General features: G+C 39.8%; 1 protein-coding gene across 1 annotated transcript in view; it reads left to right on the top strand.

The window, feature by feature from the left end:
* LOC134668047 (formin-binding protein 4-like) overlaps positions 1-14,350 on the top strand; it is a 35,011-nt gene continuing 20,661 nt past the window's right edge. Inside the window, exons 1-5 of the mRNA XM_063525495.1 lie at positions 1-296; positions 2,464-2,598; positions 2,878-3,034; positions 8,445-8,691; positions 10,448-11,269. Of these exons, the coding sequence (XP_063381565.1) occupies positions 122-296; positions 2,464-2,598; positions 2,878-3,034; positions 8,445-8,691; positions 10,448-11,269 (1,536 nt within the window). The 5' untranslated portion in view covers positions 1-121. The remainder of the gene's footprint in view (positions 297-2,463; positions 2,599-2,877; positions 3,035-8,444; positions 8,692-10,447; positions 11,270-14,350) is intronic.

The raw sequence follows: 14,350 nt of genomic DNA on the forward strand, positions 1-14,350 counted from the left end.
AAAAAATCACGCTCGAGTCAGTGCGAATCGTGAGAAATGTTTTGCACAAATAGTCGAATCTTTGTAACGTGCGTGTTTACTTGTTATTTCCTATAGTTCGCCTCTTGTTTGATTAACTATAATGAGTAAAACGAATCCTTTAGTTGGACTGATTGGGTACGGAGACTCTGATGAAAGTGACGATGAAGTGCCTTCAAGACCTGTTGAGAAGTCATCGAGGGCCCAGCCTCCATTACCGAGCCCAGCGGTACATGAACCCAACCCAGGGGTTCACCCTGCACCTATACCTCATTGTGGTAAGTGACAAACATCGAAAAGAAAGTGTAAAGATCGGTTTTCCTAGGATAGCGGTGCCGTCATACTGGCCGTCTCCATACTAAATAATACGGCTAAATATGGATGTCGTAGTATTTGTATGGAGACGGCCGCTATATGACGGCACCGCTATCCTAGGAAACCAGAGCATAAGCTTGCATAAGCAGCGTTTATAGCTTGTCCTGTACCACCATAGAATGTGTTTTTGTCGTGTAAAAACTGTACGGTCAGAGCACGCTAACTTTTCATGCCAAGTGCTACGTCAAGTATGGAGCTTAAAGAGATGTATGCATCCTTACTTTGACGACCGGTCTGGCCTAGTGGGTAGTGACCCTGCCTGTGAAGCCGATGGTCCTGGGTTCGAATCCCAGTAAGGGCATTTATTTGTACGATGATACAGATATTTGTTCCTGAGTCATGGTTGTTTTCTATGTATTTAAGTATGTATTTGTGTATTATATATATCGTTGTCTGAGTACCCATAACACAAGCCTTCTTGAGCTTACTGTGGGACTTAGTCAATCTGTGTAAGAATGTCCTATAATATTTATTTATTATTATTTATTTATTATTACTGCCCAGTTTATGAAAAGTTAGCATGCTCAGAGTCTAGATATCATAATACGTTGCAATCTTCTACAACATTCTATGAAAATTGTGAGTTGTATTGAAAAACAATATTACCTACCTACTTAAACATTGCTCTTAAACTTCTTTAAAGAAGTGTATGTTAGTTTACAAAAGGTAAAATATTTGTATCAAAACTGAATTTAAACAATTATTGCATAGACTGAATTTAACCATTTAAATGTACAAACATTAGTTGCGGTGTCATAACTCTAAAAGTTTCACTAGGAGACTTACAATCAATTGTAACACTATCGGTGCCGGGCTTCCCCATTCCTATTACAGTTCATGCATGTTCTTGGTGGTGAATTTGTTAATCATACATAATTAACAGAACATTATTTTCAAGCTGTTTGAGTCATTTATGGGATCTGTTGTAAAATTTCTGTTGTTAATTATCTGTAAGCTTCGATTTGTAAACATAATTCTGGTAAATAAACATTTTGTATTTGTAATAGAACTGGCACTTTAATGTAGCCTGGACATTATAATTTTCTGCTTATCTATTTGATTTTAATTATTTTTGAGAACACACTCAGTCTCATAGTAATGTCTAGAGTTGTTTACTTTCACAATATTATGTTGGTCATCGTCATTTCTATTTCCAAAAAATGTGAAAAGACAACAGTTTTGGTATAAAACAAGTCTGTGTTTAAAATATAATGAATAAGACAAAATGGAGTCTTTTTTTATAACAGTTGTTTAAATATTTTTATGGCGGGACGACCTGGACGCATACCTTAACGACTGGCCGGAGATTGCCCAAAATCGAGACGAATGGAAATCAAGGGGGGAGGCCTTTGCCCAGCAGTGGGACACCGTATAGGCTTATAATAATAATAATAATAACCCCGCGGGGGCAGCTTGTGGCGAGCTGACGGTGAGTGGCGACACCGCGGACCCCTATTCCAGAGGGCCCTGTCATCTGGCCCTCGCCTCTGTGCTTGCCTTGATTGGCCGGCCAGAGTGGAGTCGCAAGAGCGGGACCTATGCTCCAGGTTGGAAGTGTAAAATGTCATAACGCCGGCGGCCTGATGAACGGATCACCGGGATCTGGCTACCGCAGACTCACCTCTCGACAACCTTACAGCCGCTCCGAAGTGTTGCCCTATTGTCGCACTGTGCGTGCGGCCGTTGTAGGGCCCACTAAATGAGTAGGCGAGTCACCACCTGTCTTACACAATTTTGAGACTGATTGTCACGGCAGGTGTCCGCTAGTCTCCTCCCATAACCCATTATCCAGTCCATCCAACTTGCATATCCATAGCCCATGACCTTAGTTCCCATCCCAGCACAAAAGTGCTGCACTGCAATAGTCTTTGCACCTGGCGGGGACCATCTCCGGATGTATCATATTGTGCGCTCGGGGATGGTATCCGCCATGTGTATCCCTTGCTTTTAGAGTAAACTGTCTTAAAGGGCCTCTGCGCTGTTGGCTTCGGCCCCACGCACGCCTCCCAAAGGTCCGGGATCCCATGGTCCCGATATGGAAAGGACAAATAATAATAAATATTTTTACAGCCTGGTCAGCATGTTACGATGAGAGCAGCGGGTTCACCTACTACTGGAACCAGCACACTAATGCGGTGACCTGGGAAGCCCCACAGGAATACTTGATGGCATTGAAGTTGGCACAACATCAGTTGCATGCTTCAGGTAAAAATTCTTCTATAAAGTAAAAGTAATGTAAAGTAAAATTTTATTTTAAAAATCAGTTAGATACATTTACACATTGACATATATTTAAGGACGGGCCTTACAGGCCCTAAGAATGGTGTTAGTTCAGTGGTGTCACTTACAAATTCGAGCCAATTGTGCAGTCTACCAGATACCTGCTAACATTTGGAAAGAAATTCAAAGGTGATAATGCTTATGACAGAAAAAAGACTTGAGTTTCCATTTATACACATTTATTGGTGTTCTGTTCTGTTCCAGGTTCAGCAGAAGTATCAGCCGAAGAGTGGCAGCTCTACCAGCAGACCCTTGCTGAGAAGAGCACACAGGCCAAAAGCAAGAAGCCAGACCAAGCCAAACCAAAGACTGTAGTTAAGAATGGTGCCAAGCGGAAACCAGGCAGTGATGATGAACATGAGTAAGACAGTTTTCTTTTTTTTTCTTTTTTTTTTAATCATTTATTTACATACAATATATATACAGTGGTACAACTAAACGAAATTAATAACTAGCTTAAATCTAAAATAGGCCCCTGAGGCATTGTACCAAGGATGCTGACGGCATTTCCCCGCTGTATCGCAATACTGATACGTTGTGCGAGGTAGCCGCCAGCTCTTCGGTCACCAGTTACGTCAACCAGACGCTTCGCGATTTTCTTTTTAACCGACTTCCATTTCATAGAAGGAGGAGGTTCTGTATTCGGTTGTGGCTATTTTTTTTTTTTTTCTATGTACGTTCACCGATTACTCCGACATCCGTAGTCCGATTTGAGTAATTCTTTTTTTGCCTGAAAGGAGCTACCTCCGAGTTGGTCCCATTTTAATTTGGTTCTGTTCTGATGATGGGATCCATGAGGAATTGAGGGAACTCCTCAATTTTTAAAGGCACATGCATGGTGATTTGGGTGTTTTCTAGTGATGTACCGACTATTGATTTGGCCGACTAGCCGACTAGCCGACTAATCGGCGCTCGAATGGCCGATTAGTCGGCCGACTAGTCGGCTAGTCGGCCAGATCATTAGTTTCGTATAAGTTCAGGTGAAAAACGATAGTTTTGCTCTTTTGGTTGCGCTATTCATATAATTAGCTTGGCTAAAAGGTGTTCTCTACAGGTTCAAAGACCTATCACAAGAATCCTCGTTCAATATCTGTCTTTCTTTTATTTTGCGATCCTGAGCAGACCGTCAGTAGGTACAACTTGTAGGAGGTATTTCCAAGGCTCTATTTCTCATACGTAGTCGCCAGTTAAGAACCTATCCCCTGTGGTCATCGTCTTTACGAGCAACGTGCCCTGTTTATAAGTCTCTAAATTTGGCAATAACATTAATAGTTCCCCATGGCTCCACCATTAAACAAAAAACAAAAAAATAATTATAATAAAATCCCGTAAGTATAGAACTTGGTCATGAAATTACACGAGAATCAGTTGAGATCGACCTGTAGAGGAAAACACCAGCCCACCACCATACGATAATGATCAAACGGTCAATTATATGAACAAAAGTTTTCACACCCTGAGTAGGTATTTTGGTAAAATAGACATAAAACATACCTATGGTAAATATTGAGTGTTGGTCTCTTTTTTCTGTTTTTCTTTCACTAATAAAGTGCCGACTAATCGGCCATTTTTGCCGACTAGTCGCCGACTAATCGCCGACTACAAATGTGGCCGGATAGTCGGCTTTCCCGACTAGTCGGCGACTAGTCGGTACATCCCTAGTGTTTTCTTAAGCAACTCGAGCATTTTCTCCCGAAAACCACCACTTTGATGAAGTAGACCTGATGATGATGATTATTTTGATGATAATGATGATGATTTATTAAATGTAGTATGTTCAGCGATTACTCCGGCACCTGTGATCCGATTTGAGTAATTCTTTTTTTGTTTGGAAGGAGTTGCCTCCAAGGTGTTTCCGTATTATTTTTGGTTCTGATCTGATGATGGAATCCATGAGGAATTGCGGGAACTCCTCAGTTTTTAAAGGCACGTGTAAAGTGATTTCGGTGTTTTCTAAAGTAACTCGAGCATTTGCTTCCGAACACCGCCAATTTGATGTAGTGCAAGTGTAGCCTTACCACGAGTTTGACATTGACATATTCGCTAAGTTAGCGACGCTAACGTCTTCGTAACTTACTTTTTATGCATCTCGCTCGCACTAATATGCCAGTACGAGCGAGATGCAAAGAAAGTAAGTTACACACACGCTAGCGAATAAATCAATGTCAAACTCTTGGTAAGCTGGTAAGGCTACTGATCGGGGGTTAGGGTTAGGAGTTAAGGGGTCGGGGATTAAGGGGTCGGGTAATGGTGGTTGAAGGGGTGCTGGTTCAGGGCCGAGGGGTACATGGATCAGGGGTTGATACGCTATGAGGTTGAGTGATCGGGGGGGTTGAGGGATTGGGTCAGTGGCGGGGCGGAGGGTGGATTTAGTGTAGTGACAGGAATTATAATTTCCCAGACGGACTCGAGAAAATCGGGGGGCACGGCAGTGCCCCCGCCAAGTCGAGCGCGAAGCAAACACTGCCGTACCATCCTTTACTGGAACCATTTCGCCGCATTTTCAGGCCCCTATTTGAGAACCTCTGGATAAGACCACAACGCAGAAATTTTGGTCATCCAGTAAGCTATAATCACATACTTAAAATCCAAAATTTCAAGTCTGTAGGTCATTTAGTTCCGAAGTTAAGCGAAAGCAAAGTTTCGCATTTATGAAACTCACTCATGATCATCAGAATAGAACTAGTACTTCCCATAAACTCAGAGAGCTGAAATTTGGTACAGAGTTAGGGTTTAATGGCCACATAAAGGGAAAACCTAAAAATATTGCAATATCAGTCACGTTTTAAAGATCTAAGAACTGCATAAGTAAGTTTGTGATCCCATATAAATATATGATATTACAAAGTTACTGTTGCAGTTCCTACAAATAGTAGGTAAAGTAAAGTAAAGGTAGGTACACTACGATGTACGATGTGAGTATGAATGAAGATATGTTTAGTTATGATATGTGTATACATAGTATGGGTATGAGTACCCGAAAAGAAGGACTGCCTACAAAAAGAGATGAGATCCCATCAAAAACATTACATGTAAAAAGGTGCAAGTCTCGCAACGCTTTTACTACAAAAAAGTTTTGAGATGTAATGTGAAACCAAGTCGGTTATTTTAATCAGTGCCAGGGGGTGTTAAAACCGTATCAATAAGATATCTTTAATTTGTAATACGTATAATACGTATAATAAGGTGCACTGAACCGTCTAAGGACTGGTATCGGCAACTGTGCGTACCTTTGGCACAAGTGGGGATGGAGCGAGTCGGCGGCGTGCGAGTGTGGACACCCAGAACAGACCATACATCACATGGTATTTCAGTGCCCCGTTACCAGATATAATGGCTCAGTTGAGGATTTTAAAAACCTGACAATAAACGCGAGTTTGTATCTGCGGAATTGTAAATTTTGATCTTAAGTGTAAATTTAATAAGTGTGTGTACATATTGCCATACGATAAATAAATAAATAAATACGTATAATGACTTGGCCATCGCACGGCTGCATAATGACAATAGGATCATCGTCACCTATTAAAAATAATTCTAATTGAACATAACGCTAGCGCTAATTGCAGTTTGAGCATTACACATATTTACGAGTACGGTACGAGTAAAGCATTATGTGCGATTGCCAAGTCATTATATGATGATTAGTGACGGATTACTGATTATTATTTAATTATTAGATTTAATGAATGGGCAATACGAAAAACTGTTGCTACTGTACAAGAATCAGAACCGGAAAAAAAGAAAAGAAAGATTTGTAATAATAAAAAAACTACTCCTAAAAAGAAAAAAAATGTGTTAAATAAGAAAATCTAATAAAATAAATCAATATGCCCACGTTTCTACAAAAAGAAGTGAAATCCCACCAAAAACATTCTGTAAAAAACTAGCCAAGTCTCGATGGAGCTGCTTGTTTATCTCTAAAAAGTAATGAAATCTAGACAAAGTCGTGCCAAGTCTAAGGTTCCTTACTGCGATTTCTTTATTATTATAGTTAATGTTGTGTGACTTGGCCGTTGAAGGGTACACAAGGGTACAAAACCAGGTGCTCCATGACACCATTGCACCAATCTGCCATTGCACCAAAAAGAAGTGTTTGTTTCAGGCTCGCCCATACATAAGTATTATTGAAATACGCAGCTTTATCAAGCCTACAATTGACTGGTTATTGAATCAACGTTTTCCAAGTGGCAATTTTCCATCGTCAATGGGTAGCGGTTATGGCGACAGATTGGTGCAATGGTGTCATGGAGCACCTGGTTTTGTACCCTTGTGTACCCTTCAACGGCCAAGTCACACAACATTAACTATAATAATAAAGAAATCGCAGTAAGGAACCTTAGACTTGGCACGACTTTGTCTAGATTTCATTACTTTTTAGAGATAAACAAGCAGCTCCATCGAGACTTGGCTAGTTTTTTACAGAATGTTTTTGGTGGGATTAAAGATTACATATTTATTAAAGTAGATACACGAATTTAGTGTTAATCATGGTGTTGTTTTTCATTCACGCGTCGCGCTATTAACAATGCGTTAAAACTAAAAATGGAAAAATAAAAACTTTTTACAAAAAAAAAGAAAACCGACTTCAAAAAGGATGAAATAAAATATTATCCTTTTTAAGTCTATGCGTTACCAACTGATATGTTTGAAGTCGGTGCCAATGCCAAGCCAAGTAGTAAAGAATACCCGTCAAAAATAATCAGCTTTATGACTATAAATCCCATTAGAACTGTACCATTAGAACTATTATAAATGTGTTAGTAATTCTGTCTGCCTCTTTGTCGCCTTTTCATGGCTAAGCAACTGAACCGCTTTAGGTGAAATTTGGCAAGAACGTAAATTCCTTGAATTGCTTTATATTTTGAAATGTAGTCCTCTGAATAAGGGACGGGAAATAACTTCAGTCCCAATCCCACGCTTGCGTGCCGACAAACATGGTACCTACGGACTGTGCGAAGAAGGTTTGATCGTGTGTTCTGAGGCGTGTTCTTAGGTACAGTCGTCGTCAAAGATATGTATTATACACTTTTGCACCTTACTCCTTTGTAATAAGACGAAAAGTGTAAACATATTTTTAACGTCGACTGTACCTACAGAAAGTACGTTCATTGTAAGGCAATCCAACGTACATCCTTATCGAATCGCACCATAATCATGGTATGCTTCAAAAGTTGGCTTGGCACCGACTTCAAACATATCAGTTGGTAACACATAGACTTAAAAAGGATAATATTTCATTTCATCCTTTTTGAAGTCGGTTTTCTTTTTTTTTTGTAAAAAGTTTTTATTTAATTTGATTTAACTACAGTCAGCATCAATTATACATTGAGGAGTAAAGAAGCCAAATTTATTGGCACATCATATTACTTCTATGGGTCTCATTAAGTTTAGAATAGATAGTGGAATATGTGGATGTTTTCAGAAAAAATGGTGCCATTTACTGTTTTTTCGAAAAACCATCCAGTTTTGGATTATTTAGACTCGGAATCACGAGTATTATTGAATGAGACAAAGAAAAAAAGTGAAACACAGTTTTACATACTTAGAAATTTTGGGTGTCAGTTTTGTAACGGTCTATACAAAATGTAGAAAATGCGATTTTTTTTGTGGATTTTCGAAAAAAAGCTAATACCTACACTTTTTAGTGAAAATGCCCATGTACAAAAAATTGTACGAGAAGAGGACAAAGTTATTTTTATTTTTATGTTTCAAGCTAAATTATTAATAGAGATTCTTTTATTTACAATACATTTTTATTTCACTTACAGAAAAATAGAACTGATAACATCCTACCACAACTCTGACTCCGAATCCAACGATGAAGAAACCCCAGCCAAGGCGCCCAAGCCTGTAGCCAAGCCAGCCAAGCCAACAGTCCCGAAGAACCCACACAAGAAACAGAAGACCAAGCCTGTTGAGTACGGACCCAGCTTGCCCAGCAACCAGAACTATACTGTTCCGATTGGGCCAGAATTGCCTCCAGGAATGGTGGTTGAGCCGGTGGTGGATGATAAGGTAATGTTATTGAGGATTAAGAAGTAGGGCAAGTATAGGATATTTGAATATGTTCTTCGCTTACACAGAAAGGAAGAGCTTTGCTCCTTTTGCTCAACCGACCTTCTGTAAGTGGAGTATTGTATATTGTATACAAAGGCAACAGTCAAAAGTGAAGAAAGAGCTAAAAGAAGGTCTCCACATTGACGTTGTACTTAGTAACGCTACGTCTTACGTAGGCGAACAACGCGCGAACGCGGCGCGGCGCGGCGCGGCGAAATCAATCCTTTGATGCCCATAGAAGTGTCCTACGTAAGCGATCTCGTTGCGAACGCGGTGCGGCGCGATTTGCACGCGAATGTCAGGCGGCGCGGCGCGGCGCGGCGCGGCGGCGGCCGCTTTCGCCGCGCCGCGCCGCGTTCGCGCGTTGTTCGCCTACGTAAGACGTAGCGTAACATTTTAATGCTTTTGCTATCAAAACAACAAAAGTACTTAATAGAAAGATATTTGGGTAGGTTTTTTGACCAAAAAATTGTCATGTCTTGATTTAAACTAGACACAAAACCACAGAATAAGTAATAGTATTATCATACAGAACGGACACGCACCGCCCCGCCCCGACTCGGATTACCTCGCCCCGCGACTGAGTTCTGACGGACTCCTGACATACGCTCAGTTCGACTAGCGACGCCGCGACGCGATGACGCAACGTTCAAAATGCCGGTGTATTGTGCGATGTACGGGCACCTACTTATTGTAGAAATGAATAATAATATAGTTTTCCAAAGAGACGAAATATGTATCAGTAAATAAGGCTATACTTTTGCGTAAAAATAATAATATCATATGAATTAAAACCCGTTCGTTGAATTTGTGAATGTTAAGCCAACATTTAATATTTAAAGTACCTAAGGTAACTAGACCTTCTACACAGATATTCCTCGTAAATGTTTTATTTTTAGTTTAACACTCTTTTCACAAAAAAGAACTTGTTGGTCGCGGGACGTTCGCGTTTGATTTTTAATTTAATTTTAAGAATTTAAGAATTAATTATGTATGTTATATAAAATAATCAATAGGCATCAACAATAAGGTACATTTAATAATGGCGTGTTGAAAGTCAAAGTACGTGCAGGACTATAAACTGACAAAGCCAATTCAACAATTGGAGCGAAATAAAACATAAACCTATATATATTTTGTTTTTTTACGTATTTCGGTCGAATTATGCAACGCAGCGGGCCGCTCGTCGTGTCCTTCGGCCGGCCTCGGCAAGCCTCGGCTTCGCCTTCCCCGCCGCGCGCCGCACGAGTCAGCCCTAAGCCACTTACTCACACAATGACGCGTGTACAGACGTGCCGTGCACACATATAAACGCAAATGATTTTCGATGTATGGCGTGTCCGCCCTGTGACAAAACACCAATGATGACAAAGAAAACTGAAATTGCTAAAAAAATAACAACTTTATATCATTGAACACCTCAATAATTAATATTTTCATTATTACTAATTAATTCCTCAACAAATGTTGACCCTCGTGTTGTCAAGCTAATCATTCAACTACTTTGGGGTTTTCAATGAAATGAGTATGTTATAAGCACTATGATGGTTAAAGTTTTCAATCTGAGGTGTTAGGGGTCTGTGATGAGATGCCCGTTAGAGTCTCCAAGTGTATGCACTGTTGAGATTCACGGGCTGCTGAGACCATTTCCGGTATCTAGATGGGCCTTAAACCCTAAGGTTTGTTAATAATATTGTTTTTTCAATTGTTTCAGACACAAGCAAAGACTCCGCCTTTAGCAGAAAATGATGATAGCTTAGAAGAAAAAACATTGTTCATGAGATTAAAGGAAAAAGCCAAATTATTAGAAAAACTTGGCGGAGAAATACCAACAGAATTACAGAAAATGATCAAAGAAGATACAAAGGTCGCGTCTCCTAAAGTTGTGGATGAAACTAGCAGAGACAGTAAAATTGACAATATTGATGATTTGTTAGATGAAATTGAAAAGAAAGAGTTGCCTAAAGTTAAGTCTAAGAAGACTGATATGTTCGGTGAAGATTCAAATAGTGGTAAAAATACTCCTGTAGGTACTCCACCTAGGGAAGTGAAACCATTATTCCCAAGTAGCAAAGCTATAGAAGAGACACCACCACTGCCACCAGTTCCTGCTACTACTGTAGTTGAAAATGGTGTAGAAAAACCAGAAATACCAGAAAAGAAAGTTAACCTATATTTGGCAGACACAGAAGTAAAAGAAAATCGCAAAAAGCTAAGGATTGATAATTCCATCCTTCCCGAAAGAAAGAAACCCGAAGTCCCAGCTTACACCACAAAATATTCACAATATATAGAAGGATTCTCAAGTGAGAGAACCGGATTAGGTTTTAAAGAAGATGACAGCGAAAGTCCAAAAGTGGCGACTGTCAGTTATGGAAACGGTTTGTCATTTACTAAAGGAGAAGTCTTGAATGAAGATAAGCGGGATGAAGATTTGGATGCGATGTCTGACTTGGTGGAAGCCAAGTTGAAGTTTCTGAACGAGGTGCAACCGTGTCAGGTGCCTCCCGTGCAGGAGATGTTGATACAATGGCAGGTCAGTAGCTTGTATTTCAATTTAGTGCTACTCTTTGGAAAAACTACTCTTTGGTCTATTATTTTCCTGAAAAAACTTCAGAAATCTATTTTGTGCTTAGTGCTGTCTTAGTGCACGTAAGCACTATTACAATACAATACTCTTTATTGCACACCTCACCACCGTACCAACCAAGTTTCGACTATAATCGCTTTTGTATAATAATATTAATAATAACCCCGCGGGGGCAGCTTGTGGCGAGCTGACGGTGAGTGGCGACACCGCGGACCCCTATTCCAGAGGGCACTTTCATCTGGCCCTCGCCTCTGTGCTTGCCTTGACTGGCCGGCCAGAGTGGAGTCGCAAGAGCGGGACCTATGCTCCAGGTTGGAAGTGTAAAATGTCATAACGCCGGCGGCCTGCTGAACGGATTACCGGGATCTGGCTACCGCAGACTCACCTCTCGACAACCTCACAGCCGCTCCAAAGTGTTGCCCTGTTGTCGCACTGTGCGTGCGGCCATTGCGGGGCCCACTCAATGAGTTGGCGAGTCACCACCTGTCATTTACAATTTTGAGGCTGATTGTCACGGCAGGTGTCCGCTAGTCTCTCCCATAGCCCATTATCCAGTCCATCCAACTTTCAAATCTATAGCCCATGACCTTAGTTCCCATCGCAGCACAAAAGTGCTGCACTGCAATAGTCTTTGCACCTGGCGGGGACCATCTCCGGATGTATCACATTGTGCGTTCGGGGATGGTATCCGCCACGTGTATCCCTTGCTTTTAGATTAAAGTGTCTTAAAGGGCCTCTGCGCTGTTGGCTTCGGCCCCACGTACGCCTCCCAAAGGTCCGGGACCCCATGGTCCCGAGATATGGCAAAGACATACAATTAATAATAAATTTTATTCGTGACTTCAAATGGTTACGAATTCGTACCAAATTCGAAGATTGGTGTATTTTAAATGTGTTGCCTATTTGATGCTGTCGAAATGAAACATATGTAGCCTAAGCAAATTAGAAAAATCTGCAGAAATAATTCGTGTAGTTTTGAAAATTGGTACAGGTATACCTTGTGGTGTCCAGATAAACATACTAAAAGTCCTCGAGGGTAGGGGGTGTGCTGGGGGTGTAGAAGGGGGTTGAAGGTACTTTTTTTCATACTTTAGGGGCTACAGGCTGTTAAAGTTAAATAAGTAATAAAAAATAGACGGTTTAAGAAAACGTCGTTTTTTTGTAATTGTTCATCATAAATAAAAATTTTAATTGAGAATAAGCAAGCTAAGCAACCTGCTGATAAAATATAAAAAAATAGGCCATATGCATGTCGAGCCATGCTCAGTGTAGGGTTCTGTAGTTACCCGTCTGTCAAAATAGACTATTTGCCATAACTCAAAAACAACTGTACCGATTAGGTTTGCTATATTTTTCCTCGAAAGTATTTACTAAGTTATGTTTTCACGATTTTTTTCATATTTTTTGGATCCATGGTCCAAAAGTTAGGGGAACTAAGGGGTAAATCACAACTTTTTTTCTTTCAGATCGATTATTTCCGAAAATATTAAGTTGATCAAAAAATGGTTCTTGAAGACCCTTATTCGTTTTAAAAGACCTATCCAACGACACCCCATACTATAGGGTGTAAGCGAAAAAAAATTTCATCCCCACTTTAATGTAGGGCAACCACCATAAAAAAATGTTTTTTCTAGTTTTCATGTTTAAATTTGACACGAATATATAAATCAGTTACGCTGACAAAGTTGTAAAATATAAATTAGAAAAAATATTTTTTTAGGTGGCTGCCGTACATTAAAAAGGGGATGAAATTTTTTTTCGCTTCCACCCTATAGTGTGGGGTGTCGTTGGATAGGTCTTTTAAAACGAATACGGGTCTTCGAGAACCATTTTTTGATCTGCTTAATATTTTCGGAAATAATCGATCTGAAAGAAAAAAAACCGTGTTTTCCACTTTAGTTCCCCTAACATTTAAACCTTGGGTCCAAAAAATATGAAAAAAATCGTGAAAGTAAAGCTTAGTAAAGACTTTCAGAGAAAAATATAGCGAACCTAATCGATTAAGCAGTTTTTGAGTTTTTGCAAATAGTCTATTTTGACGGACGGGTAACTACGGAACCCTACACTGAGCATGACCCGACATGCTCTTGGCCGGTTTTTTTATATTTTATCAGCAGGTCATTTAGCTTGCTTATTCTCAATTAAAATTTTTGTTTATGATGAACAATTATGAAAATACGACGTTTTTTTAAGCCGTCTTTTTTTTATCTCTTATTTAACTTTAACAGCCTGTAGCTCCTAAAGTATTGATCGCAGAGTAAAAATAAACATAACCAAATTTGTAGTAAATTTTATGTTAAAACTTTTGTCCGAAGTAATTATAATGCAATTCGTACACATTTTCGAGATATGAGCAAAAATATGAAAAAAGGTACCTTCTACCCCCCTCTACACCCCCAGCACACCCCCTACCCTCGAGGACTTTTAGTATGTTTATCTAGACACCTCAAGGTATGCCTGTACCAATTTTCAAAACTACACGAATTATTTCCGCAGCTTGCCCAAATTCGGCTTAATTTGACGTGGCTAATGAGAAAAACGAGGTTCCTTGAATAGAGCCTTGTGGTACTCTGAGCTGTATATTTAGTATTTTAGTTTCGTTGCGGTCATTATAATTTCGTTTGATTTGAAATTACAAATACGTTTGAATAAGCTAACAGATGTATAAACATGATTCAGTTCAGGACTTCAATTCAATTGCTCGTCGTCTTAGCTTGTGTCATGCTTAACATAGTAAAAAGCTTTGGAGAGATTAACAAATAATCTTTAGTAGGTATTTAGTAAGTGTCTCAGAATGTCTAAAATAATTTCTATCAAACTAGCGACCCGCCTCGGCTTCGCACGGGTTATAAAATTATATACTTAAACCTTCCTTAAGAATCACTCTATTGATAGGTGAAAACACTGAAAACTGCACGAAAATCCGTTCAGTAGTTATTGAGTTTATCGCGAACATACAAAGAAACAGACAGACGCGGCGGGGGACTTTGTTTTATAAGGTGTAGTGATGACGTATTTCAGATGTGT

Source organism: Cydia fagiglandana, chromosome 10 (genome assembly GCF_963556715.1).
Source record: "Cydia fagiglandana chromosome 10, ilCydFagi1.1, whole genome shotgun sequence".
NCBI classification, from domain to species: Eukaryota; Metazoa; Arthropoda; class Insecta; order Lepidoptera; family Tortricidae; genus Cydia; species Cydia fagiglandana.